Here is a 25,245-nt window from a genome sequence, read left to right on the forward strand (position 1 = left end):
TTCTGATCCCTGTCCTGAACAAGCCCCACCTCCTGGCCTGGCACCACGACCCCACCTGCCCTGTCCAACCTCATTTCAAGCCACCAATCAGGCTCCCCGGCTCCCCAGGAGCAGTGAGAGTTCTGAGCCTTTGTCCAGACCCTTGCCTTCCCCAGAAGCACCACCACAGCTCCCCAGGGAGCCCAGGTGAGCGGACCTGAGACTTGGCTCACTAACAATGCCCCATCTCTTGGAAGGCAGGGCCGTTTCATCTCCTTCACAGCTAGCACAAGACTGTAGGCACAGCTGTAAGGAAATACTTCTTTCCTGGGCCTCCACAAATAACGAATAATAATACAGTGCGAGTAACAATAGCACTGCTGGGTCTTTAATTGACTAGGGACCGAGTATTTCTCCTGTGCTATCTCACTGGATCAGCAACACAGCCCACTGATGTGTGGGGCTTTTGTTATTCCTCCCAATTTAGAGATGAGGTAAACAAACTCAACAAGATTAAACCACTTGTCCAAGGCCAAACAGCTAATCAGGCTATAAATAGAATACTGATAAATTTATTTATTTATAAATAAATACTGATTTTCGGTGAAGCTGTCCAGATAACTCAATGGAGAAAGAACAGTGTTTTCAACAAATGGTGCTGGGACGACTGGGTCCCCACATGCGAGAGAGTGATGGTGGCTCCCTGATTTCACGCACTGCATCCACAAATTAATTCAAAATCAACCATAAACTTCAAAGTGAGACCTAAAACTAGGAAAGTCTTGGGAGAAAACATCACGACCCTGCATTAGGCGACAGTTTCTTAGATACAACACCAAAAGCACAAGTGACAAAGTTAAAAATCTTTGCTTCTCAATGGACAGCACCAAGAACATGAAAAGCCAAGCCACAGACCAGGAGGTGTTTTCAAATTGGGTATCAGGCAGGGATGTCTCTGGGATATACAAAGGCTTGCTTACACCTTAACAGTAACGAGGCAGCGGGTGAGGGATGTGAACAGACCCAGAGGCAAAGAGGAAACACAGCGGCCAGCAAGCTACGGAAGGAGCTCAGCACCCTCAGCCATCAGCGAGGCGCAAGTCAAAGCCAGGGCGAGACGACACCTCCCCGCCGCTGGCACGAACTCGCCAGAGGGAGGACCGAAAGAGGGTACTTTACCAGGGCGTGGTCTTCATGTGTAACTCGTAATTCTCACCCTGGGAAGCGCAAGATGAAAAACTTGTCAGAGAAGACGAGGCAGGGCCCAGAGCTGCTAATCACAGACGTGGTAAGCCTGTCCCCGCCCCGGCGTGACTCAGTACGAACGCACATGCGCGGCCACACACTCCGGCCCGTGCCCCTCTTCTGGATGTGACCCTCCCCTCCGTCTTCATCTCAGCCTCAGCTCCTCTCTGGCTGCTAGCCCGCAGGACCCCTCTGTCCTGCCTGAGCCCCCCACAGTCACCTGCCCCCCATGCCCCCAGCAGCTCCCCATCTCCCTGCCTCGGGAGTTCCAGGCTAAATGGTCAGGATGCTTCCCAGGCCCAGGCCTCACCACGGGTAGGGTCACCGCCTGGCCGTCGCAAAGGCAGTCGAGGGGCTGGCACACAGGGCCATTGTTGCACGTGTTGCAGCAGCAAAGCTAGAAGGAAAGGTGGGTGGGCTCTGTGAGAGGTCAGGGACCCCTCTGGGAGCCCCGACCTTGCCTCCTCCCCTAGGCCTCCCCCCACAGCAGCCGCCTTGTACCCCACAGCTCCAGTGACTCTTGGGCACCTCCACATGCAACTGTGGCTGGAAGTACTTGGGGTAGTGGAAGCAGGCAGGGTTCGGGCTGCAGGGTTCCCGGCAGGGTGAGATGCGCTGGGTGTTCTCGAAGGATTCGCTCACCATCACCCAGAGGTCCTTCACTGGGAGACAAGACATGAGGGTGAGGTCCCAGGGAAGCCTCTTGCTCCCCACCCCCACCTAGCCCAGCGTAAAGCTCTCTGGAGGGGCCCAGGTGGGGTCTGGAGTCACCTGGGCACCGGTACAATGCCCCAGAGGTCCCCACTCTGTATGCAGGGCTGGCCCAGGAAACCGCACTGTAACAAGGTTGGTGAGGGACGCTGGCCCTTGTGCTCCTCAGAAAGCTCTTCTGAGACACCCACAGGCCTCCTTGGTTCCCCAGGTCACTTGCTCACCGCACAGAACACAGATGCTTAACTTATTGTCAGTGTGGGAGCAGGGGCCTCTTCCTGTCTCCTTCCCTCATATCTATAGGACAAGGATGGAAGCCTTGAATGGTGGGAAGGGGGTGGAAACTCAGGGTTTGTGCCTAGAAGGGGCACAGCTGGAGGGGCCCCCGAGGGTTGTTGGCCTCCCCCACTGCAGGAAACCGAAGGGCCTGGCAGGGATGTAGCACACTGGCGTAGGCAGCCCTGGGACCCAGGCTCAGGACGCTGGCCAAGCCTGGGGAACTGACAGGGTCACGTGAGGGGCCTAGAAGAACACGTCCTTGATGGAGCAGGCTGGGGAGGACAGGCAGTCACAGCCTCCTGGGAGAGACGATCCGGAGGCCATTCGGCCAAGCCATGGGTTCCAGGCAAGTCCTGGCCCAGGCTGTGCCTGAAGCTGCGCTCTGTCCCCACAGCAGGCAGAGCAGGTCCAAGGCTCACTTTTCTTTCTCTTCCTCCGCCTCCTGGACTCCGCGTGGACCTCCAGGCAGGAGACTTGCCGAGACTGTAACAGAGTCAGGGGCGTCACCGAGACGCTGAGCAAAGCCCTCTCCTCCCTCCCCGAGGCCTCAGGGGCCAAGCAGGTTGAGGCAACCGCATGCTGAGCCCGCTCTCTGAACCTCATCACGGCCTGCCACCTGGCTAAGAGACAGGCTGCCTGAGAACGGAGCTGCTCCCCGAGCCCTGGGACCCACACACACAGTTACCAGGTCACAGTTTTGGAAGCTGGGGAGGGGCCCAACCTGACAGAATGTTCCGCTCTGGGGTCGGAAAATGAGAGCTTCCAACAGAACAGCCCCGAGAGGAGAGGGCAGGCCGGAGTTCTGAGCCACTGAGGGAGGGGTCTCCTTGAACCCCCAGGACCATCAGATGCATTGAAGCAAAACAGCTGTGCCAACAGCTGGATTATGAAATAACTCTAGAACTGACATTGTGCTTGCGGAGGGATTAGGGATGGGAGGAACAGAAGCTAACTCCAGCAGCTTCCTTTAGGTGCAAGGTTGCTAAGAGTAGGGCTTGTCTCGGTGGGATATGAGGCATTGGGCCTACGTGACATCCCAGCTACCACTTCCCCGGATGCAGGAGCTCTGGCTGTGCCCCACGCCTGCCTGTACCCTATCTGGCTGGCTTCAGTCTGATTCTGCTGGGCCCTGGATGGGACAAAGATCCACGCTGGGCCCAAGGCTCTCTCCTTTGAGAACTACAGCAGCCCAGGGTGGCTAGGGAACCCAGAAGGACAATTACCACCAGCACGCCATTGGTGATGAGAGTCTCAGGTGGAGAGGGACTGGAAAACAAAATGAGAACCGGAGATAAGCGGCGTCATTTGTGAGCAATAGCTCGCGACTGTGACACAGATACAGCTGGGGCCAGCAGCAAAGCGGCAGGGCCTCCTCCGTCCCCAGGGAAAGCTCAGCCGTAACCCGAGACAGGGAACTTGCCAAGGAGGAGACCAGGATCCACTTTGAACAAAATGTCCAGAGAGAAACAGAGGGATAGCACAGAAGGGCTAGGAGTTCTTCTTTTTAACCAAAAGGACAACTGTTGCTGTTGTAGTTTTTTTTTTTTTTTTTGTCCAGCCAGGTGCAAGTGTGTGCGGCTAGAAAGAGGTTGCAAGAAGGGGCTGCAGCCCACTAACTTGAGCCGGCATGGACCATTCCCCATTCTGTGCCTCACTCGACAGGTGCATTTCACAGAGCATGCTGAGCCAGTCACAGAGGGTTCTGGTGACTGTCGAGTGTTCCTGTGTCACAAGGTTCCGAACTTGAGCCTTGAAGGTGACACTTGGTTTAGGGCAGTCCACTTTTTAAATATAAGTCCAAAATTAAATATAAGGTGACTGTCTTCAGGGGCTGGCACTGTGCAGGCTGAACTGCCACCTGTGAAGCTGGCATCCCATATGGGCACCCATTTGAGTCCTGGCTGCTCCACTTATGACCAACCTCACTGCTAATGCACCTGGGAAAGCAGTGGAGCATGGGCCCCAGGCCTTGGGCCCTGGCATTCAGGTGGGAGGCCCAAATGGAGTTCCTAGCTCCTGGCTTTGGCCTGGCCCAGCCCTAGCTGTTGTGGCCATTTGGGAAGTGAACTAGTGGATGGAAGCTCGATCTCTCTCTCCCTCTCTCTCTCTCTCTCTCTCCCTCTCTCTCTCTCACACTCTCTGTAACTTGGCACTTCAAATAAATTTTAAAAAATTAAAAAGATGATTGCTGGCACCGGCATTGTGGTGTAGCAGGTAAAAGCCACCACCTGTGATGCCAGCATCCCATTTGGGCACCAGTTCATGTCCCAGCTGGTTCACTTCTGATCCAGCTTCCTGTTAATGGCCTGGAAAAACCAATGGAGGATGGTCCAAGTGATTGGGCTCCTGCATTCAAATGGGAGACCTGGAAGAAGCTCCTGGCTTTGGCCTGGCCTAGTCTTGGCATTTGGGACCATCTGGGGACTGAACCAGCAGATGTAAGATCTCTGTCTCTCTTTCTCTGTTGATAACTGACTTGCAAATAAATAAATAAATAAATGTTTTTTAAAGATGACTATCCAGGCTGGTGCCGTGGCTTAACAGGCTAATCCTCCGCCTGTGGCACCAGCACACCGGGTTCTAGTCCTGGTTGGGGCGCCGGATTCTATCCCAGTTGCCCCTCTTCCAGGCCAGCTCTCTGCTATGGCCCGGGAAGGCAGTGGAGGATGGCCCAAGTGCTTGGGCCCTGCACTTGCATGGGAGACCAGGGAAAACACCTGGCTCCTGGCTTTGGATCAGCACAATGCGCCGGCCGCAGCAGCCATTGGAGGGTGAACCAACGGCAAAAAGGAAGACCTTTCTCTGTCTCTCTCTCACTGTCCACTCTGCCTGTCAAAAATGGAAATGGCATAGAAAATTAATTATTTTGAAAAAAAAAATTATGTAGGATCTCTGTCTTTAATGTGCTGTACATTGCTATTTAATGCTATAATTAGTAATCCAATGGTAGTTTTTTCACTCGATGTTGCTATATGGGCAAAATGTTGAAACCTTTACCTAGTATATACTAAATTGATCTTCTGTATACAAAGAGAATTGAAAATGAATCTTTACATGAATCGAAGGGGAAAGGGAGCGGGAGGGGGGAGGGTTGCGGGCGGGAGGGAAGTTATGGGAGGGGGGAAGCCATTGTAACCCACAAGCTATACTTTGGAAATTTATATTCATTAAATAAAAGTTTAATAAAAAAAAAAAAAAAAAAAAGATGAGTATCCAGATCAACTCATTACCAACTTTGACATATCTCATTTGGCAAATCACATTCTAATTGAACCAAGGACTTTTTCCCTCTACAAGTCCTACAAAACCAAGAATTGGAGAAAAGAGCCTAGATTTTCTTTCATGTGAAATGGACAAAGTTGATTTTATTGGTCAACAAGCTGTTGGTGGGAAATGGAGTGCCTCTAATAGTTTCACAAACCCCCCACCCCCCACCCCACCCCCCGCCGCAGAGGGTCCTCCACGTGTAACTCACAAGTCCTCTTGTCCTCTCTCATGCCTCTTTTCCTCTCCTGACCTTGGGTGGATCTTAAATAAAGGGGGCTCATCTCCACCAAGGTTAAAAACAGGGGAGGTGGGGTAGTATGTGGCATAACAGTTTGACCTGCCATTTGGGCACTAGTTCATGTCCCCGCTGTCCCACTTCTCATCCAGCTCCCTGCTGATGTGCCTGGGAAAGCAATGGAAGATGCACCAAGTGCTTGGGCCCCTGCACCCATGTGGGAGACACGGAAGAAGCTGCTGACTTCAGTCTGGCCCAGCCCCAGGTGTTGTGGCTATTTGGGAAGATAGCAAACAGGAGATAGAAGCAGCAGATAGAAGCCCTGCTTCTCTCTCTCTGTAACTTTGCCTTTCAAATAAGTAAATTTTTTTTTCTTTAATTTTTGACAGGCAGAGTGGACAGTGAGAGAGAGACAGAGAGAAAGGTCTTCCTTTTGCCGTTGGTTCACCCTCCAATGGCCGCTGCGGTAGGCGTGCTGCGGCCGGCGCACTGTGCTGATCCCATGGCAGGAGCCAGGTGCTTCTCCTGGTCTCCCATGGGGTGCAGGGCCCAAGGACTCGGGCCATCCTCCACTGCACTCCCTGGCCACAGCAGAGAGCTGGCCTGGGAAGAGGGGCAACCGGGACAGGATCAGTGCCCCGACCGGGACTAGAACCCGGTGTGCCGGCGCCGCAAGGCAGAGGATTAGCCTAGTGAGCCGCGGCACCGGCCATAAGTAAGTAAATTTTAAAAACAAAACTTAAAACAGGGAAGGAGCAGGTTGCCTGGTCACAAGGCACCAAGGCACTTGCATCTTCAGGTGGGGGCTTGGCCCCTCCAGGGGCCTCTTCCCTTCCTGTCCTCTAGCTCCAGGCGCATGGCCCAGTCACACCTACAGGACCCTGAGTTGTCTTCCTAATTGCAAATGACTGGAATCAACCCTGCATGTTAGGTTCAAGCCACACACACCCTGACACACACACAAACACACACATACTGCCTGACAGAGTTTCAGAGTTGGCTGCAGAGGGGGACGGCCTCTGCTTCGTGCCAGGGTTGAGCTGTTTGCTCTAGCAGTGCTGGTTCAAGGAAGAGACTCCTGGGTCTTGCCCTCTTTCTCAGCTGGGCCTCAATAGAGCCTCCACTCCACGTGGCAGGAAGTCATTTTATTTATTCACTCATTCATTCATTCATTCATTCATGTCTTTAAAAGGCACAGTTAGAGAGAGGGAGTGAGAGAGATTTTTCATCTCTGGTTCACTCTACAAATGGCTGCAATGGCTAGGCCTGGGCCAAGCCAAAGTCAGGAGCCTGGACATTCATTTGGGTCTCCTAGGTGGGTGACTGGGGCCCAAGTACTTGGGCCATCTTCTGCTGCCTTCCCAGGCACATTAGCAGGAGCTGGATCGGAAGTGAAGCAGCCAGGACTCGAGCTGGTGTTCATGTGGGATTTCCAGAACCACAGGCACAGATGGCTTAACCTGCTGCACCACAATACTGGTCCTGGTGGTAGGAATTCTTTCCATAGGCCACCCGAATGCTGGGCGACCGAGACAGGTCACGTGGTCCGAGAACCAATCTTTAAAGTAATACGACGTCAGGGGAATTGAATGCATAGGGCTGGGGCCCAGGCTCCAAGTGATTCTGATGCACAGTGAGGAGCGCAGGGTGAGTGTCAGGAGTGAGAAAGGAGAGAGAGGATGGCAGAGGCAGACAGCTCTGGAAGTCACTAGAAGGCCAGGACCTTGGCAGACGCTAGGGGCTGGGCCTACTCACATCTCCTCCAGCAAGAACTCCACCTCCAGCTCTTCCATGCCCTGGGTGGGGAGGAGAGGGAAAGGTAAGACAACTGTGAGGCAAGTCTGCAAAGCCTGCTGAGAAGGAGCTGCCATGGAGCTGCCTGCCCGTCCCACGCACTTCCTGCTGCCACGTGGCAGGCATTCCGGACAGCTCCCTCTGCCTCTCTCTGTCCCCAAGTCTTTGATATAGGAGCATGGCCGACAACCCAGGGTGTGGAGCTAACCCCAGTCCTAACGTGTACATTCCTCAGTGCCCAAACAACTTGTTCTTCATCCCTGCCCCAGCATCCCACTGCTCTCCTACCCAAGCAGAGGCCCAGGGCCTGGGGCCTAGGGCAAGGAAGCCCTGAGTGCTGAGAGGTGGGACTCCCTCCTGCACTACCTGCACACCTCTGGCCTCCCTCGGCCTCAGTTTCCCCACTGGATAGAAGCCAGGTGAGGGCCGGAATGCCTGCTCCCTGACGGTTCCCTAGGCCCACAGCAGGTGCTCCAGTACTTGTATGATGGTTGATGCCAGAACATCTTGGTGCTCTTCAGCCCGGACCTCCTCTGGTGGATTTGCCCTCCCCTCCCCTCTGCTGTCCTAGAGAGAGGACATGGAGGAAGGAGCAAAGGGAGCCCACACTGACTACCTTTCCCTTTGGAACTGTGAACACACTAGGTGTCTTCCACGCTGTCTCGGGTGAGCCTCACAGCAGCGCTGTGGGTAGGTGTTATTACTGCCTGCGTATTGACCAGGAAACAGGAACGCAGAGCAATTCAGTGAGTTTTGTGCAATCACACAGTTAGCACTGGGACCTGCACAAGCAGCACCACCTTCCCCCAGCTGGGCTGCGTACACAGCAGGGGGCCCACAGACCGTGAGGCAGGAGACAGGGGTCCTGGACCCCCACACCTACCTCTGGGTTGAGTGGGAACTTCACGTGGGTTTTCTTCCTGAAGCAGAGTTTGCCAAGGTCATAGAGAACTGTCAAGAGATGGTCATCCGGTGTCACCCTGTCTTCATCGCAGACGTTCAGCTCTAGCACATTCTAAGGGAGAAGGGAGAGTGTGTGTCTGGTTGCCATGGTTGCACTGACCCTGACTTCCGTCCCAGCAAGGAGCTGGCTCTCAGGGATGCGAAGCCAGCACAGAGGCCCTGCTCAGCTGAGAGAGACCCAGGAGGGGAAAGGAACCAAGGGGAGGAAGCCTCTGCTCCCTCCTGTCCAGCTCTCGGAAGCCTTCCTCCGCCTCTGCCCTGGCCCCCTGCTGGAGAATTCTGCAGAGAGTGAAGTGCGGAGGGATTTCACTTCACCTGGGAGAGGACAGAAGGAGAGAGCAAGCAAGACCCCCGTCAAGATGTAGAGGGTATCCAGCCGTGGGCCCTGTGGAGCTGCAAAGCCCGGATCAGGAAGCTAACACCTCGACACTCCAGGGAGGGAGGCAGAAAGACGGGAGTTTCTGACAACTGGCTCATCCACCCCTAAGAAGGCCTCATGAATGTTTCCAAAGCAGCGAGGCAGGCAGCCTCTCCCCCCCACCCCCACCCCCCAATCTGGCTGAACTCTGAGGTCAGTGGCCTCAAGTTGTTGCAAGGATCCTGGGAGATACGGGGCTGCGGCTGGGTTTGCTTCTTAGCTCCCTATCTAGCAAACCTAAGGTGGTTCTGGGGTTCCCAACCAGATGAGTTCTGTCGACCTCGTAATGAACAGAAACCCAGGGTGCCCCAGAGCCAACACAGCGGCCCCATAATCCTTCAGAAAAAGGAAGCCCCAATGCTGAATTCAAGGTGGCAGACAGGCCTACATGGAAATCCTCCTCCTTCTCCAAACTGATTCGTACGGTAGAAAAGATGTTTTTAAAATAAGAAATACAAAAAGGAAAACAAAAAGGACTTCATGCCCTAGAAACGGGAAAGCATCCACACAGCAGCAAGCTGGCGCTGTTGAGCCAAGGCCTCACAATGGGTTGATGTCTCCACGGTGAGGCCACATTGGTCTTAAAAGTTTTCTGCAGAGGATGTTACAACTCAGGATGTTCGAGGGGCCATTCTCCCAGCAGAGATGTGAACTTGACTTAGGTCACCATATATCTGAAAAAGGCTTCCCACGTGGAACAAGAATTCAACGAATGAAGGCCCAGGAACACACACCCACAGAAATAGAAAGAAGATGAATCTACAAAGGGTTCAAGGAAGACGGAACCCTTTGGGTGGAATCTTGACTGGCCTTGGAGCTAGTATATAGAATGGCTTTTTCCCTCTGTGTATTGTACCCAAAGCATGCTCTGGAAGGTACCAGAAACCATGTTTTGGGGGCAAAAGACACCAGTACCAGCAGCGATTGGATAGAAAGACAACTGAGACCAGGAGGAAGGTGGAAGGATGAGTAGACAGAGAGAGATAAGCACGAGCCAGGCAGGAGGAAGTAGTGGATGAGTGGGAAGACAGTGGGTAGGACAAGTAGGCAGAAGGAAGAGGAAACAGGCCAAAGGACACACAAGCAAGCAAAGGACGAGGAGGCAAGAGGGGACTAGAAACGCAGGCAGGGCGGACAGGGGCAGGCCTCATGTCTCACCTTTACTTGGCTCTGGATCTGGAAGTTGAAGGCTTCATTCCACTCTGGGTTTGGGCAGTTGGAGATGGTCCTGGTCCTCAGCTTCTCGTGAGAGGCAGTGGGAAGCCAGAGGCTCACATAGCAGTCAGTCTGGCTCACTGTCCGAGGGAGACAGGGGTGGACGGCAGGGTGAGGAACAGCTCAGGTTTGAAGAAGAAAGAGTGTGGTGACAGAAGGGACTCTCAGGCAAGTCTCTTCCAGAGCAAGGTCCCCTCTCGGCTCCAGTCCCCTCTGACCCAGGAATCTAACCCTCCAGAGGCCTCTGTCCTAGAATTCTGAGAAGATCACAGACAGCAGGCTGGCCCAGGGCAGGGCCCAGGTCCCACGGACCATTCTCATGGACACAAACAACCTCTGGCTCTCATCAGAAGTACCTTGGTCTTTAAACAGCTGCCAGTGTAGGACAAGGTATGGCCACACAGCTTTCCCTCAGCCATGGAAAGATCTAGAAGGCCATCCCCAAAGGGTCCAGCTTACTTCTGGCCTTAGCCAGAAAGTAGGGTCAAGCTCCTCCTCTGAGCTGAGGAGAAGTGAGGATTGGAAGGGAGCATAGCAGGATGAGTCAGCCCAGGAAGGGCTTAGATGGAGCAAGGTATTGGCAGGATGGATGAGCAGGGACCGGTGTCTCCACATGGCTTAATGCCTCAACTGCTACTAGCCAGGCCCTCTGGACCTGTCCTGGGCCTCCAGCATGACGTTTATGACCCAAAACCCTCACATACGGGGCTCACACGTTCTTTTTCATTGTAAATGAATGACCCAAATGTGACGCTGCTGGACTTGTTCTGGAGAAGGGACAAAGGCTTTGACTCCCCAGGTTTCTCCCACGGTGGAGGAAGACCTTCTGCATCTTCTGGTTGGAAAAGCAAGAGGGATAGGGTGAAAAACAGTAGCCCAGGCTGGCTCCTGGGGAGCAGAGGAGGGAAGAGGAGGGGCCACAATTGCCTGTATCACGCCCTTGGCAATCTACAAAAATAAATTTCAGGATGCACACGAGATCCTTGGAAAGCGGGAAGAGTCAAAACCACTTCTAGTGTCAGAGCCCTCGAGGTGGTAACGTTGGTATGAGGATGGCAGTTCTGTACTGGTAGGACTGATCCAAACTGGTTCGTAATTACTAATGATTGCTAATGAAAGAGGAAGCAGGGCTACCCTCTGGGACTTAGTCCTGCATTGTTACCAGGCTGAAAGCTTTATCAGTGTCATGGTTTGCAATCAAGTGCTCCTGGCCTCTGACTTCACCTGTGGTTTCTGGTTCATCTTAGAGGGTTTACCATTCAGTGAACTGGAATTCACAGCCCTCCTCCCATAGAAAAAAGGCAAGATGACACTGTCCTTTAGAAGGCATAATGATCATCTAATCCAGGCTAAAGAATAACCAAAACCAAACAGAATCAATGGAAAATGATGACTCCATCATCCCCGCCCATCTCTCCATGCCCAACCTGCTCCTCCTCACCATCCACCTGGGTGTCCAGGCCAGAAACCAAGCATCGTTCTTGACCTCCACACTGAATTGGTTCAGCTCTTCCCGTCTCTCAGGCTCACCCTCTCCTCATCTGCACTGCCACGGCCTTGGTGAAGGCCACCATTATCTCTGGGGCCGCGTCCCAAATGGGCTCCTGTCCCCTGTCCTGCCCTACTCCAATCTTTTGTCCCAAGAGAAGCCAGAGGGAGATTTTTAGATAGGAGCCTTCCTGGTTGAAGATTCTTTAACAGCTTCCACTGAACATGGCTGCCCCTGTCTCCTCTCCCAACCTCCCTAATCGCTCCCCGACCCTGCATGCAAGCACACACTTAGGTGCACACTCCCACACATGTTCCTGACTACTGCCAAACCCGACTACTCAGGTATCTTCAAAGGTGCCATGCTGTCTTGCCTCCAGGCCTTTGCACAAGCTGTTCCTTCTGCCTGGAACACCCTTCCCTTCTACTTTCACCCCTTCTTCTCCATGCTAGCCCCTGCAGTTTTTGGAGAGAGTCACCTCTGGAAGACGTCCCTGAGCTAAGCCTGGGCCAGGTGCCACCCTAGCCCCGAGTCCTTTGTTCCTGCCCAGCAGAGCACTTGCTACACAGTGCTGCAAGGGTAGGTGGACTCATCTGTCTCTGTTACACTGTGAACACTGCACGGGCTGGGAGACCATGTTTTGGAACATAGCAGGCACTGCCTAAATATTTACTGAATGAATGAGTTGAATGGAAAAACAGAACCTCCTGCTAAAGACCCTATCAGTCCCCAAGAAATTCTGGGCTGAGTCACTGCAGATACAGGTAAGCCAGTTAGCATGTCTAATTGCTCTGCCAATAGAGAGACTCACAAGGGACCTGCTCAGTCCACGTGGACCCCTCCCCTGACTTCTCCCTGACACCAGCTTCTCCTCCTAGGTCTGGAACATTCCCCTTGGGTCTGCGCAGTAGGAGCCCATAGGCAGGCACAAAGCACTCTAAATCCATTGTCTTTACAACTTTTGCTTAGCATGCATGATTTGATGGATGCTTTAAAAGTCTCTTTCCTTCTAAAATCATTTTTCTGTCCACTGTCAATGCCTAGAATCCTCTCATTAAGCCCATTAAGCAAAATCTCAGTATGTTTGCACTCAGGTTTACATGTCTAGTTAAGCTAAAGATACTCCTGGAAGAAAAAAAAAAAGAAGACCGATTAGACACCCACATTCCAAGTGATTTGTTTTTCAGTTCTTGTGCAGAGAGCTGTTTCCTCTCTGTCCCCACCCCTGCCACCCACACCCCTGTGTCGGGAAGAAAGAGGGTACAGCCCAAGGAGAGGGTGACTCTGGGGAAGGTGAGGGTGGGGAAGGTGAGCCAGGGCGGACGACAGTGGGGCAGGCACCTTAAGCTGAGTGAGGACAGTGACCGTCACATTGGTCATGAAGAATGGTTAAGCAGTGTTGAGGCAGTTCACAGAGCTTTGTGGACTACAGGGGATTGCCTAAGCACACAAAGACTCCAGTCCCCGTTCGTCTCACAGTGACAGAGGGCTTGGTCATTTGAATGACAAGTTTCCTTTCCTGGATCGTGGGTGGGAGAGATGACTCAATTGTCTCCACGGATGCTCAGAACATGTCTCCCTCTGGAGACACCTGCCTGACAACCCTTGGGGTGCTGGTTTGGGTTTCAATTTACTTTCCCAAGAGGAATAGAAACTCCTGATGGCTGGGAGGTTCTGGGTCCTGGCCCAGGTCTCGGTGGAGCACCGTTTTAGTTCTTGGTAAGGGTATTATCCAGTGTTTCCTGTGTGTTTTGGCCTCTTTGAAGCCTTGGGAAATTCAGACACAGCTTGAAGAACTAACAAGAGCGGTTCATTTGGATTCAAGCTAGAAGGGAACAATTTCAAGCATTTGTAACCCAGGACCCAAAAGGCATTGGGATAGTTCAGCAACAACAGGGCTGTGACAACCGAGGAGTTGACATGACGTGACCGGCGTGGCTCCCTCATACATGTCCTTCACTTTGCTAGACAGTGGGTTCTCACAGAGGACCAGGTACCCCCGTCAGCAGCCTTCATGCCAGGGGGCTACACGGGGGAAGGAGGAGGGGGAGAGGAGCCTGGTAACACCAAACCTGTATGTTTCTCTGGGTGACAGCTGTGGCAGGGAGAGGACAGAAGAAAGGGCCTGGACAATGAGGAGGTCTAAGTATGTAATGCAGGCATGTAGAGTGAGAGTCTATGGCACGGGTGACTCCAAGGGCTGGCGCGTACACAACCCAAGAGGAATTGCAGGAAGGGGAGCACTGCTGTGGGCTTACAGGAGCTGGGGTGGTCGCTGAGGGGAGGGGGTGACCTCTGCCCAAGAAGGGGTGAAGTGTCTGAGTGACCCACCACAGCAGGGACAAGAAGGGCAAAGGAAGCGGCTGCAATGCAGGCCCGGGGGTGCGTCCTAGCTCCTTAAGTCACTCATTGGTGGGCTGCAGGAGCCCCAAGAAGCCAGTGGTGAGGTCTGGGCCCTCCGGCCAGTCACCAAGCAGACACAAGCTCAAGCACGAGGACGGCTGGAAATGCTTCCACTGGCAACGAGACTCCGTCTCACTCCTGCTGGGTCCCTTTGCCATTTCTGTGTTGCAGGGCCCGCCTGCCTCTGCCCTCCACACTCATCCCTGCGTTGCCAGTTTCCAGCCTCTCCCACACTATGCTGCAGCACAACCTGCGTTGAGCCTGCAGGAAGTGACTCAATCCCTTCCTCAAGTGCTTAGGCACCCCTCACTTAGAATGCACCGATGCCTTCTCTGCCAGGCTTCCAGATTCCGGCTTCCGGGCTCCAGCTTCCGGGCTCTCTACCCTCTGGCTCCGCCCCCTGTTCTGGGACTGCCCAGGCTCCTCCAGACCTAACACTGCCTCTACCTTAGGTCATCATTAACCCCACATCTGCAAAACGGGCCTCCCAGGACTGCCCTCAGGTAGTTGGCAGGGTCAGATGGGGTTGGGAGTGGCCCAGGCTGGCTGCTCCACTCTCAGGCTAGCCTGTCCCCAGCTCCTGCTCCCTGGCATTTTCTTTTCTTTTTTTAAACTACTGTACTACTTCTTTTTTTTAATATTTATTTTTACAAGGGTTCTTCTATCTGCTGGTTTGCTCCCCAAATGGTCACAATGGTTGAGGCTGGGCCAGACCCAAACCTGAATCTTTTTCTGGGCCTCCCACATGGCTGTAGGGGCCCAAGCACTTGGGTCATCTTCTACTGCTTTCCCAGGTGCATTAGCAGAGAGCTGGACTGGAAGTGGAGCAGCTGGGATTCGAACCAATGCCCATACGGGATGCCAGCGCCACACGTGGAGGCTTTACCTGCTACACCACAACGTGGGCCCCGATGCTCACATCTTGTCTCTCTCAGACACCAGGCCCTCAGTGCAGCCTTCCTGAGCCCTCCCAGCTCTCAGGGTCTTCCTCTGGCCCTAAATCCTGGGGTGACAAGGTTGGACTGCTATCTTCTAGTCTATCAACTCCTTTAGACAGAAATGTCTCACCTGCTAAAATGCACACTCAGTACCTGGCTATGAGGCCCTCTTATGACTTCCCTAGCCTGGGTGAACCCTGTGGCCTTTGAACCAATCCTGCGTGGTCACCAGTGCATGCACACTGCCCACAGCTGTGGAGCGTGGGTACGGAGTTTCTCCTCTTGGGGACACAAGTGTCCTCTCTGGGTGGGAACAAGGCAAGGCCCAGCATGGGGAGAGGTCTTTGGTACTGTGCCCACTAGGATGCCTTCACTTCTTCCTGAAGCTGAGGGCTTCCCTGGGCCCCATGGGCTGGGAGTTCAGCGAGAGCTGGGATAGAGGGGAGGTTAGGATGTAAGAAAACACTACACAAACAGCCCTGGCTATCAAACCACATCCACGAGGTGTCGCATGAGAGAGGCCAGTGCTCCTGAAAATGGATTCCAGGAGACAGTGGGGAGGAGGGGGAGAGGGGGAGAGGGAGGGGGTGGGCAAACAGAGCTCTCGGATGGATGCAGGCACAACGGCTGGTGCGGCTGAGAGGGGCCTGGAAAACTCATAAATCTCCAAGTCTGGAGTGCAGAGCAGAACCCACACACATGCACCTGCCCACTTCCCCAGCCAGGCCCTCTGTCCATGCAGGCCCCGCGAGCAGAGGAGGGCACTCACCTACATCGGCCTGCCGCACGTTTTTCATCCGGATGACCCTCACTGTCAACAGGTGGCACGGAGACAGCCCCTCCTGTGGGTTGAGAGGACACAGACTCACTCTGCAAGCATCATCACAAGGCCCAGGCCCTCAGTGGGGGGAGGGGTGGAGTGGGGGTGCAGATTTTCCCACCAGGCCCGCCGGGTTCTGTCCAGTCACATACAAGCACCCCTCAGTGCTTGTCATTGCTTGAGCATCTATCTTCTCTCCTGCCTGGAGGGTCTGACACTGCAGAGAGCCTGGGGCCCTGCCTGGTTTCTCATCGTTGTTCCTCTAGTCCCAGCAGCATGCTGATGGATGGAAGGTGTTCAGTAAACGCTTGCTAAATAGGTGAATCACGGGGCTGGCTTTGTGGTGCAGTGGGTTAAGCCTCCAGTTGTGATGCCAGCATCCCATATGGGAACATCAGTTTGAATCTCAGCTGCTCTGCTTCTGATCCAGCTCTTTGCCAAGGCATCTGGGAAAGCAGCAGAAGATAGCCTAGGTGCTTAGGACCCTATCACTCGTGAGGGAGACCTGGCTTCAGCCTGGCCCGGCTTCAGCCTGGCCCAGCCCCAGCCATTGAGGTCATTTAGATAGTAAACCAGTAGATGGATGTTATCTCTGTCACTTTGCTTTTCAAATACATACATAAATCTTAAAACAAAAACTGAATGAACCAATGGATGAGAGTTTCTGCCCAAGCACAGAATGAATGCTAGCGGCGATGTTTCCGTTCTCATTTTTATCTCCATAAGTAGCTGCTCACTGGCACGTCCCTCCTCCCACCCCATGCAGAGACAAACACTGCTCTTCCTGGCCCAAGGTGGCAGTTTGCTTGGGAGGCAGGCATGGATGGCTTGGGCAGGTGGTGGTGACAGACACCAATCAGGGAGGGACACATACTCACCAGGAGATGGCATGGCTGGTGCTCTCCCCCTGGGCAGAGTGGCTTAGCTCCAGCCCAGGGACATCTGTTTCTCCCCTGTCTACAAGCCTCCTTACCCAGGGCATTGTCCCCCAAGTCTCTGCTGTCACTCTGTTGGCCCTTGCCAGTGGGCAGTGTGCCTCTCTCCCCTACACTGCTCTTGTGAGAGCTACCTGTGGCATCTCAGCTGGGCTGCCATGACTTCTGTTTCATGCTGGCAAAAGCTCAAGTCATCCTTGATCCCACCACTGGTGCCTGCCAGAAGCCACTGTCGGTAACTGCAACCCCAGGGAGCCCTGCGGCCTCTGCCTGTGCCAGCGACCCTCCTGCTGACCCCTACCCGTGTGCACATGCCCGGGGCCGTGTGTTTGGCTGTGATGTTTCTCCTTCTTCCAGCTCCTGTTGGATATCTTCCATTTCTTGGGGGCCCTGGCATTATCTCAAGTCCCTTGGCCATGGTGTCCGGGGTAGTGGGAGGGGCCCTGCCCACCTCCCTCCCTTGTACTCTGTGAATCACACATTAGCCACTGGCCCGCTTTTGTCCGCCACAGACGCTCAGCCTCCCAGACAGCCTGAACCATCTCTACCAGCCTCCCCTCCAACTTTCCTATCCACCAAGGACCCACCTTTCCCCCCTTCTCTCTCTGCAGTCCCTCCCCTGCCTACTGATCTTGCCCCAACCCAGCAGTCCATGGGGGCCTCAGTTCCATCCTGCTCTCTTCCGCCTGGCTTGCTAGGCCCTGTGCCAGATGCTTAGGAGTCAGGGGTAAATATTAGGCAGAGAAGAGGGAGTGGAAGGCAAGGATGGTGTGTGGTCTTGAGGGGGAAGCAGGTCAAGTCGGCCACAGGCTCCCACTGGCTGGGCTTGGGGCCTCTCCCTGGATCCAGAAGCCTCCCCACAGTCTATCACGTTTCTGGACTTGGGAAGACCCTTCTTCTGCTCCTTTGGGACCAAGGCTGCTGAGCAAAGCGTTTTCCTCCTGTACCTCGTGGAGGCAGCAATCCACAGAAGGGGGCCACCTTGTGCCTGATCTGCAGGTGTCCTGGCTCTGTTCTTTGCAGTTCATACCCTTCCTGTTTGAAAGGACCTGAAGTCCTTTCCCTCAAAGTTTCACCCAGGATTACAGCAGTTTCTGTTACTGTCCACCCCCAGCCTGTGCCCATAGCAAATGCCAACCAAATACCTGTGTTAATAGAGGCTTCTGAACTAGAACACTTGACACGTCACCCTACCTGTGCTGGTCTGCCACTAGGACCACTTAGTGCCTTAAGATGATACAGGGGCCAGCTTTGTGGCATAGCAGATTAAGCTGCACCTGCAACACTGGCATTCCCTGTGGGTGCTGGTTCAAGTCCTGGCTGCTCTGTTTCTGATTCAGCTCCCTGCTGATGTACCTGGGAAGGCAGTAAAGGATGGCTCAAGTACTTGGGCCCATGCCATCCACCTGGGAGACCTGGATAAAACTGCTGGCTCCTGGCTTTGTCTTGGCCTAGCCCCAGTGGTTACAGCCATTTGTGAAGTGAACCAGATGAAAGATCTCTCTCTTTCTCTCTCTCTCTCTAACTCTGCCTTTCAAATAAAATATATAAATCTAAAAAAATGCAATTCTTCTCTCTTTAAATAACATTGAGGTTTGGGGGAAAACAAAGTATGACCCCCCAAAAAAGAGTCCCCATAATCTAACACTCAGAATCAGTCAGTTACCATTTTGATGTCTGTTTGGACCTTCCTGGGCTTAATCCTAACCAGCAACAATAGAACAAAGACTCTGAGAAGGCAAAGTAATTTATTCCCTGAGCTAGACAAGTAAGTAGATTTTAGGGTAGTCTTCCTCTGTCTCCCCAACAGCTGCCTCAAAGTCAAGCTGACAGTCAATTCTAGGTCGAAGGGCCCTTTTTAGGAGATTTTAACTCTCAAGTGTTGAATATTTTCATAATCAACAACTTGAACTCACAGCATTCTGTTGTGAGCATGGTGAGCTGGATCAAAGCCCACATCCAGGGTTTCCGGTTCTGGACCCATGGCTGTGTCCTCGCCCTGGGCATGGTGGACTCCTTATTTCCCACCTGCACTGGGCAGAGTGACTCCTGGTCTGGCCTGGTGAGGCAGCAGGAGTTGACTTGTACCAGGGGAGCAGTCCCCACAAAGGCCACTTTCTCAGAGGGCAACTAGATCCATGTTCTCTACAGTAGCAGGGCTCTGAACCCAGGGCTGTGGGCCTCTCTGCCATCCCGGCCCTTTCTCCTGCTTCTGGGTGGGGCTTGCCAAGGCCCAGCCCAGCTCCTTTAGGGCCCACTCTGTACAGGAAGGAGCCTCCCTGGCTTCCCCAGGACCTCACTCAAGGTTTCCCTGCCTTCCAGGAAAAGTTCTCTCCTGTCATCTAACCCCAGTGCCTTCCACTGAGGGTGCCTGGTTCTTCCTGCTCTAACTCGGGAGCAGCAGCGGCCACATCAGTTACCATGTACTGAGTGCCCGGCCACATGCCACAAACTGTGTGCTCATGCTTCATGTATCTTCTTGCTTAATCTCCGTAACCACTCCACGAAGCAGTCGCTATTATTTCAATTTACAGATGGGGAATTTGGGGCTAAATCCTTTGATGTGGGGCTCTCAGCTGGAATCAGAGGAACCCAAAAACTGAATCCAACCCTAATTCTCAAATCTGTGTTCGTGACCACTGCTCTCCTTGGACTCCACTCTTGCTTTTCCTCCTTCGACTTCTTCTCTTAGGACCCCCATTTCCCGACAGAGTCCTTTCCTTCACCTTGAATTCGCCCAAAGCCTAAACCACGCCCCAAGCATTGACAGTCCTTCTGTGGCTGTGCTCCTATCAGCTATGTTTCTACAGACACACTCCATGATTGCTCTCGTTTTCTAAAAATCCAGGCCACAGCACAGCCACCAGGGTCCTTGGAGAAGTTCTCATTTTTCTAGTAAGCACAAGGGTTCTCCTTCATGGTCTGCTGTGGCCCCTCTTAGGGACCAGGAATTTTTAGGAGTGACCCAGTTGCAAAGTACTCCACAAAGCGCTCCTATATTTGGCCAGCAGAGACACAGCCTGGAACGGTGTTTGAGAGAAACCTCAGACGGACCAGGCTGGGAGAAGGAAGTAGATGCTATGGTTTGAACACGGTTTGTCCCCTCAGAAACTCATGTTGGAATTCACTGCTGCTGGGGCAGGGCTGGAAGGCAAGCCCTCTAAGAGGTGATGCACTGTTCAGGGAACACAGCTCTCCAGGGACTGGATAATTCACTGCGAGAGGGGGTTTTATAGAATAAGGCTGTCCCTCCTGTTGTTTTTTTCCTCTTTCACACACACCTGCTTGCCCTTTTGCCTTCTGCCATGAGTTGAAACTGAAAGAGGCCCGTTCCAGAAGATGAGCAGGATGTCAACTCCATGCTCTAGGGCTTTCCAGCCTCCAGAACTGTAGGCTAAAACAGGTCCCAGTTTCAGATATTCTGTTATAGCAACAGAAAATGGACTAAGACACAGGGCGACGGGGCTTTGGTCTATGGCCCAGGTGCGTTCCGGGACTCAGTCTATGAACAAATGACCTGGGGTTAACACAAATGTACAAATTGCTCCTGATGTCACAGCTCATTTGGAGTGGTGCTAGAGAGGCACAAAAATTCATGGCCCCAAAGGTCATTGATCTTTGGTAGAACAAACCACAGTGTCTATAATGGGCAAATGGAAAAGAGGGTCCAGGGAGGCTGTGGAATCCAAGTTTCTGGAGTCTCCTGTGCTATGGTAAGGGTCAAACCCTCAGGGACTTGGACAAGCCCATCCCGAGAGCAGGATGTCCTGGCTGGGATCAGGTAGTCAAGGGAAAGTCAGAATACTTCGCAGTGGGCACGGCCAGATGCTGTGCCTGCTGGGCTGCAGCCCTGGAGCAGGGACAGGATTCACCCTTCAGTTTGTGAGGGCGCTGGGAGGGTCCTGGGCAGGGACCAGGGACTTGGGGGTCAAGGCAGGAACTATTTGGCCAGCACTTCCGAGCTGTATGCAGCCACTTCTGCACCCAGTGCAGCTGCACGGGGAGCAAGGCTGGGCAGCAGCCTTCTGGGCTGCCACGTGCGAGAGAGCGAGCTGCTGCTCAGGCTGCACACGTAGTCAGCCCTGGCCTCGGCCTTGGGGGTTGGTCTTGCCAGCACTGCACTTTCCCCTCAAGATCTATTCAGTGTTGGAAGGCGGGGGCTTCCCAGCTCACACGGAGAAGAGGCTGGCTATCATGAGTGCAATGCTTCCCTATTTTTCAGACAGGGATCTAGTTTTAGAGGACCTTTGGTGGAGCTGGGGAACAAAACCGATAACGCTCTCTGGCGTGCCAGGCCCTGGCTCTGCACTGGGTGCTCTGCATAGGTGCTGATCTGCCGTGCAGCCGCCCACTGAGGAAGGCGTCTTCAGCCCTGCCTTCTACTGGAGAGGACGGGGTTTTGGCAGATTCTATCTCACACACCCTCACGCAGACAAGGGGCAGAACCACAGCTCAGGTGCCGGGTGGCCTGCCTTGCAGATGCACTTTTCCAGGGGAGACTGGCTCTCACCAGGAATTAACACAGACCAGCCCACAGCCAGCCCTAGGTCACACACTCCACTAGGCAATAGCAGAAGCAGGGGTAAGACCCTCAGCTCCCAAACTGGGACTCTCCCTATACCTCAAGAGGCCAGTTGTTAACACAGGGAAGTCAAAAGCATACTTAGCTACAGACGGGCTCCTGGGGCCAGGCTCCTGGGTGGGATAAGGGGGCCGGGTAGGTCAGACAATCTGGGTGCAGAGGGGCAGGTCTGATCCTCATCCTTGGACCACTTCACCAAACCATAACCAGTGTGCCTGGGGAGAGGAAGACAGCTCCCTTCCCAGGACTTGTCAAGACGGGCCAGCAGGTGATACCACCTGCCCCTCCCGGCAGAGCTGGGTGTAGTCATCCAGCCCTTGCAACACCTGTGTCAGAGCTCATATCAGCCCGGTGACAGCTTCCAGGAGGAAAGAGCCCTCCCCACGAGTGAGGCATTGGGACAGGGACACATGGAACCCCAGATCGTGTCCTAACCAGCCAGGACAGTACCAGGGGGATGCCCCCGCAGCTGTTCTCCTTCTTACTCTCAGGCTATGTGAGTGGTTAGGGCAAGAAGTTCCAGCACTGAGTGACTAGCACCCTCCAGGACCTGCGAGGAACAAGCGCAGCTCCAGGAGGGCTCCTGGAGCCGCACTCTGGGCCCTCAGTTCCCAGTTGCTTCACTGTTCCCTCCAAGGTCAGCAATGTGCCCTCAGTAGATCTGCCGGAAGCTTAATAAGATTGGAGAGGCAGGAACAGGCACTTTTCAGAGGTCCTTTCAGCCACCCGAGTGCTGGGGGTCCCTGGGCACACTCTGGGGGCAGCGTGTGTCCCGTAGGGCAGCAGGGGCTCCGGTTGCCGAGCAGTATGGAGCTCCCCTTCTTGGGCTCCTTGGACAAGGTCTCCAGTTCTCACCTCAAAAGCCAAGACCCTCTCATGGCATTACCGAGTTCCTTCTGTGACTTAGTGTGGGCTGGGGGAGCTATCGACCCTCCCCCACTAACAATGCCATCACATGTCTGTGGGAAGCTGCAAGCTCCAGGTCTCCTCCCCATTGTCTAGATGGGAAAACCAAGGCAGAGCACAGGCAACCTGATTCACCAGCCCAGAGGTCTCACCGGGTTGTGAGGAGGTGGACGGACCAAGGAGCCTTGACTGTAAACCCAAGTGGGCAGAACTGTGGCTGACGCAGAGACTGGCAATGCTACTGGTCTCGCCACACACTGTGCCAGACTCACAACAAAGCCCTCTAGGACATGTATAGCCAATACCCACTCAGCACAAGCACAGGCCAAATGTGGCTCCTCCAGCAGTACTCAGCATGATCTATCCTGGGTGCTGGCTGGCCCCAGATGGCCCTGAGTCGCTGCACGGGGCTGTAAAGTTTGTGGGTGCTCTAGGCTGGACCATCCACCCAGCATCCCAGGCCTCAGCAGGGCTCAACCACTTCCCCCAGGGTGCTTGGGACAGGTTCCAAAGCTGAAATCTCTGGAGTGTGTGATGTCCACTGGTCCTCCCTGGGGGCCTCCTCCTGCCCATAGACCCCAGCCCCTGCCCTGCACCCCTGGACCACATCTCCCTGGCCCTCAGCCTCTGGCCCAGCCACCAGCACGGCTCCCTCACCTTCGATGCACAGGTGGCCCAGGGCCTGACATCTTCTGCTTGGCACGGGTCCGGCAGGTCGTGTGAGATCCAGGCGGGCATCTGCCTCTGGAGCATCGTGGTGGCTCTCCAGCAGGCTGGCAAGCTCAGCAACTTATACTCTGACTCAGAGCCCCGCCTCCTGGCCGCCTCTCGGCAGTGGCTGGGATTGCCCAGGGAGGGGTTCAGGTGGGCAGAGTGGGTGCTGCGGCCTGGGACTCTCAGCAACAAGGGCCTCGCAGGTCTCCAGCTCTTAAGTGCAGGGAGCAGCAGGGGCTTTGGCCCTGGAGCCAGGTCATCCACGGGCAAGGGGAGTCGTCTAAGAAGAGGACGCAGGGCTCTCGCCACTTTAGGATTGGCCCAGCCACAATTTGGGAAAGTCCCAGCTCTTAAACTCACAGAGGTCAAGGCTCACAGGTGCCCCTCTGGGGGACAGAGCCCCTCCTCCCGACTCCACTGCAGTGCCAGCACTCAGTGCTCCGGGGGCTGTGGCAGGGGTCTCAAGGGAGGCATGAGCCATGGACAAGGCTCCCAGAGTCAACAAGTGCAGAAAGAAGATAACTGTGCAAATCCTTGGAGAGAAAAGTCCAGGGCGAGCAGCCCCTGCACACCACCCACCGGAAGAACAGGTGCAAAGAGGGTGTGCCGGCCTCTGCCGGTGTCGGGGCAGCTGGGAGATGTGCTGGCCCTGCCCACATGATTCTTATCTCTGCTCTGCTCCTTGGCCCACTTGGGGGCCTGGCAAGGGCGGCTTTGCCTGCTCGGCTGCCCGGCTCTGTACATGGGAGTTTCCTGCTCCAGCTCTTGCCTGGGGCCCCACAACCGGCTCTTCTGGCCCGCAGATAGGAGTGATTTCACGAAACTGAGGATGAGCTCTGGATGCAGGGCAGACGGGGCCTGGGCACGGGGCTGGAGCCCGGCGGTGCTACCAATGCGACTGCTTCACACACATCACCCTCCAGAGAGAGGCTGGGGCCTGGGCCTGGTGCCCTGCAGTCTCCTTCCCGGCCCTGCATCCAACCCACTGCCACGGCCACACCCCTGCGCAGAAACGAGATTCAGTTTAGCTCATGTACTTAGGAAGCACCTACTGTATACATGCTGCTGAGAGGAAACTCCAGGCTCAAGGCCGGGGAGCCACATGCATGCAACCCTCGGAGGCTCTGGGGTCCGAGTGCCCCTGTGATGACAGGGAGCACCCTGGAAGGAGCAATGCAAATCCTTCACAAGTAAAGATCCTTGGGTCCCAGAGCTCCGTCCCACAGCTAAGCCCTGGCTGCGGAGCACAGGAGATGGAAAGTGGATTCTGGCTGGGGAGGGAAAGACTGGGCTGGAGAAGGCTTCATGGAGGAGGTGGCATCCGAATTGAGCCTTGGAGGCTGGATAGGATTTCAGCAACTCAGGAGGGAAACGCATCCTAGAAGGAAGGAACAGCATGAAGAAGGACGGGGAGGCCAGAGAGTGGGGACGCTTAGGCATGCAAATGCTCCAGACTCAGTGGCAGGGAGTCACATGGCGGGAGATGTGGGGTAGAGTGAGACCCTGAGAGAGGCAGGCACCAGGAAGCAACAGACTTGGAAGGACAGGTTAGGGACCGACATCATGACCCACAAAGGCTGAGCTTTAACTTCTCTAGGTGACGGGCAGCCACTGATGGCTGCTGAGCTGGACAGCAACGAGATCAAAGCTGAACTTTAAGAAGCCACAGCTGAAGCAGGAGATTTGCTAGGAGGAGGGGGACAGACTACCTGGGACAGGGGACAGATGTGGAATGAAGGGGGACAGAAGGCCAGATTGGTAGGAAATGAGTCCACGAACGCTGTGGCCGTACAACCCACTGCACTATATGTTTTCCAAAATGGTGGCATCCTGCTGTCCCCCATTCCCTCCACTCTTCCACCTTTCCCTATAGGCAGGCCCAGACCAAGCCCTAAACACCAGGGCGCTCCTCAGGGCCTGGCATTTGCTCTCCTCAAGGGAGGGGCACATACCCTGTCCCCCTTCCCTCCTCCGGGAAATCTCGGTCTCCAGCCCCCATGTTCCTCACATCTGCCCCCTCCTCAGGGCCTTGCCTCCCTCACTGTAGTCCCACGAAATCACACTGCATAGGCGGCTAAGGGAGGTCAGGTGGGCTGCTTCCTCCTCACCTCTCAGAGCTGGCGCAACCTGGGACTAAACAGGCCGACCGGCTGGCAAGTATTCCTGCACACCTGCCCCCAAGCCCACTGCTCAGGGTGGGGTCTGGAAGGCAGAGATAAGGACCATGTAACCTGGGAGGGGAGAAGACAGTGCTGAAGGTGACAGTCAGTTGTCCAGTGTTGCACTAAGGGGGCTGCAGGGCAACAGAGGACCCTGGGCAAGGCAGAAGTGGGCTGGGTAGGTGACTTAGGG

At 54.5% G+C, this 25,245-nt stretch overlaps 1 protein-coding gene across 1 annotated transcript in view; it reads right to left on the reverse strand.

The window, feature by feature from the left end:
• The window catches only part of PLA2G4E (phospholipase A2 group IVE), a 37,287-nt gene extending 14,355 nt beyond the window's left edge, over window positions 1–22,932 (reverse strand). The window contains exons 1-10 of the mRNA XM_062206631.1: window positions 22,837–22,932; window positions 15,706–15,778; window positions 10,050–10,186; window positions 8,394–8,525; window positions 7,472–7,512; window positions 3,438–3,480; window positions 2,634–2,697; window positions 1,726–1,886; window positions 1,535–1,621; window positions 1,159–1,196 (exon numbers count right to left, since the gene is read on the reverse strand). Of these exons, the coding sequence (XP_062062615.1) occupies window positions 1,159–1,196; window positions 1,535–1,621; window positions 1,726–1,886; window positions 2,634–2,697; window positions 3,438–3,480; window positions 7,472–7,512; window positions 8,394–8,525; window positions 10,050–10,186; window positions 15,706–15,778; window positions 22,837–22,932 (872 nt within the window). The remainder of the gene's footprint in view (window positions 1–1,158; window positions 1,197–1,534; window positions 1,622–1,725; window positions 1,887–2,633; window positions 2,698–3,437; window positions 3,481–7,471; window positions 7,513–8,393; window positions 8,526–10,049; window positions 10,187–15,705; window positions 15,779–22,836) is intronic.
• Window positions 22,933–25,245: the final 2,313 nt, after the last annotated feature.

Source organism: Lepus europaeus, chromosome 11 (assembly GCF_033115175.1).
Source record: "Lepus europaeus isolate LE1 chromosome 11, mLepTim1.pri, whole genome shotgun sequence".
Lineage (NCBI taxonomy): Eukaryota > Metazoa > Chordata > Mammalia > Lagomorpha > Leporidae > Lepus > Lepus europaeus.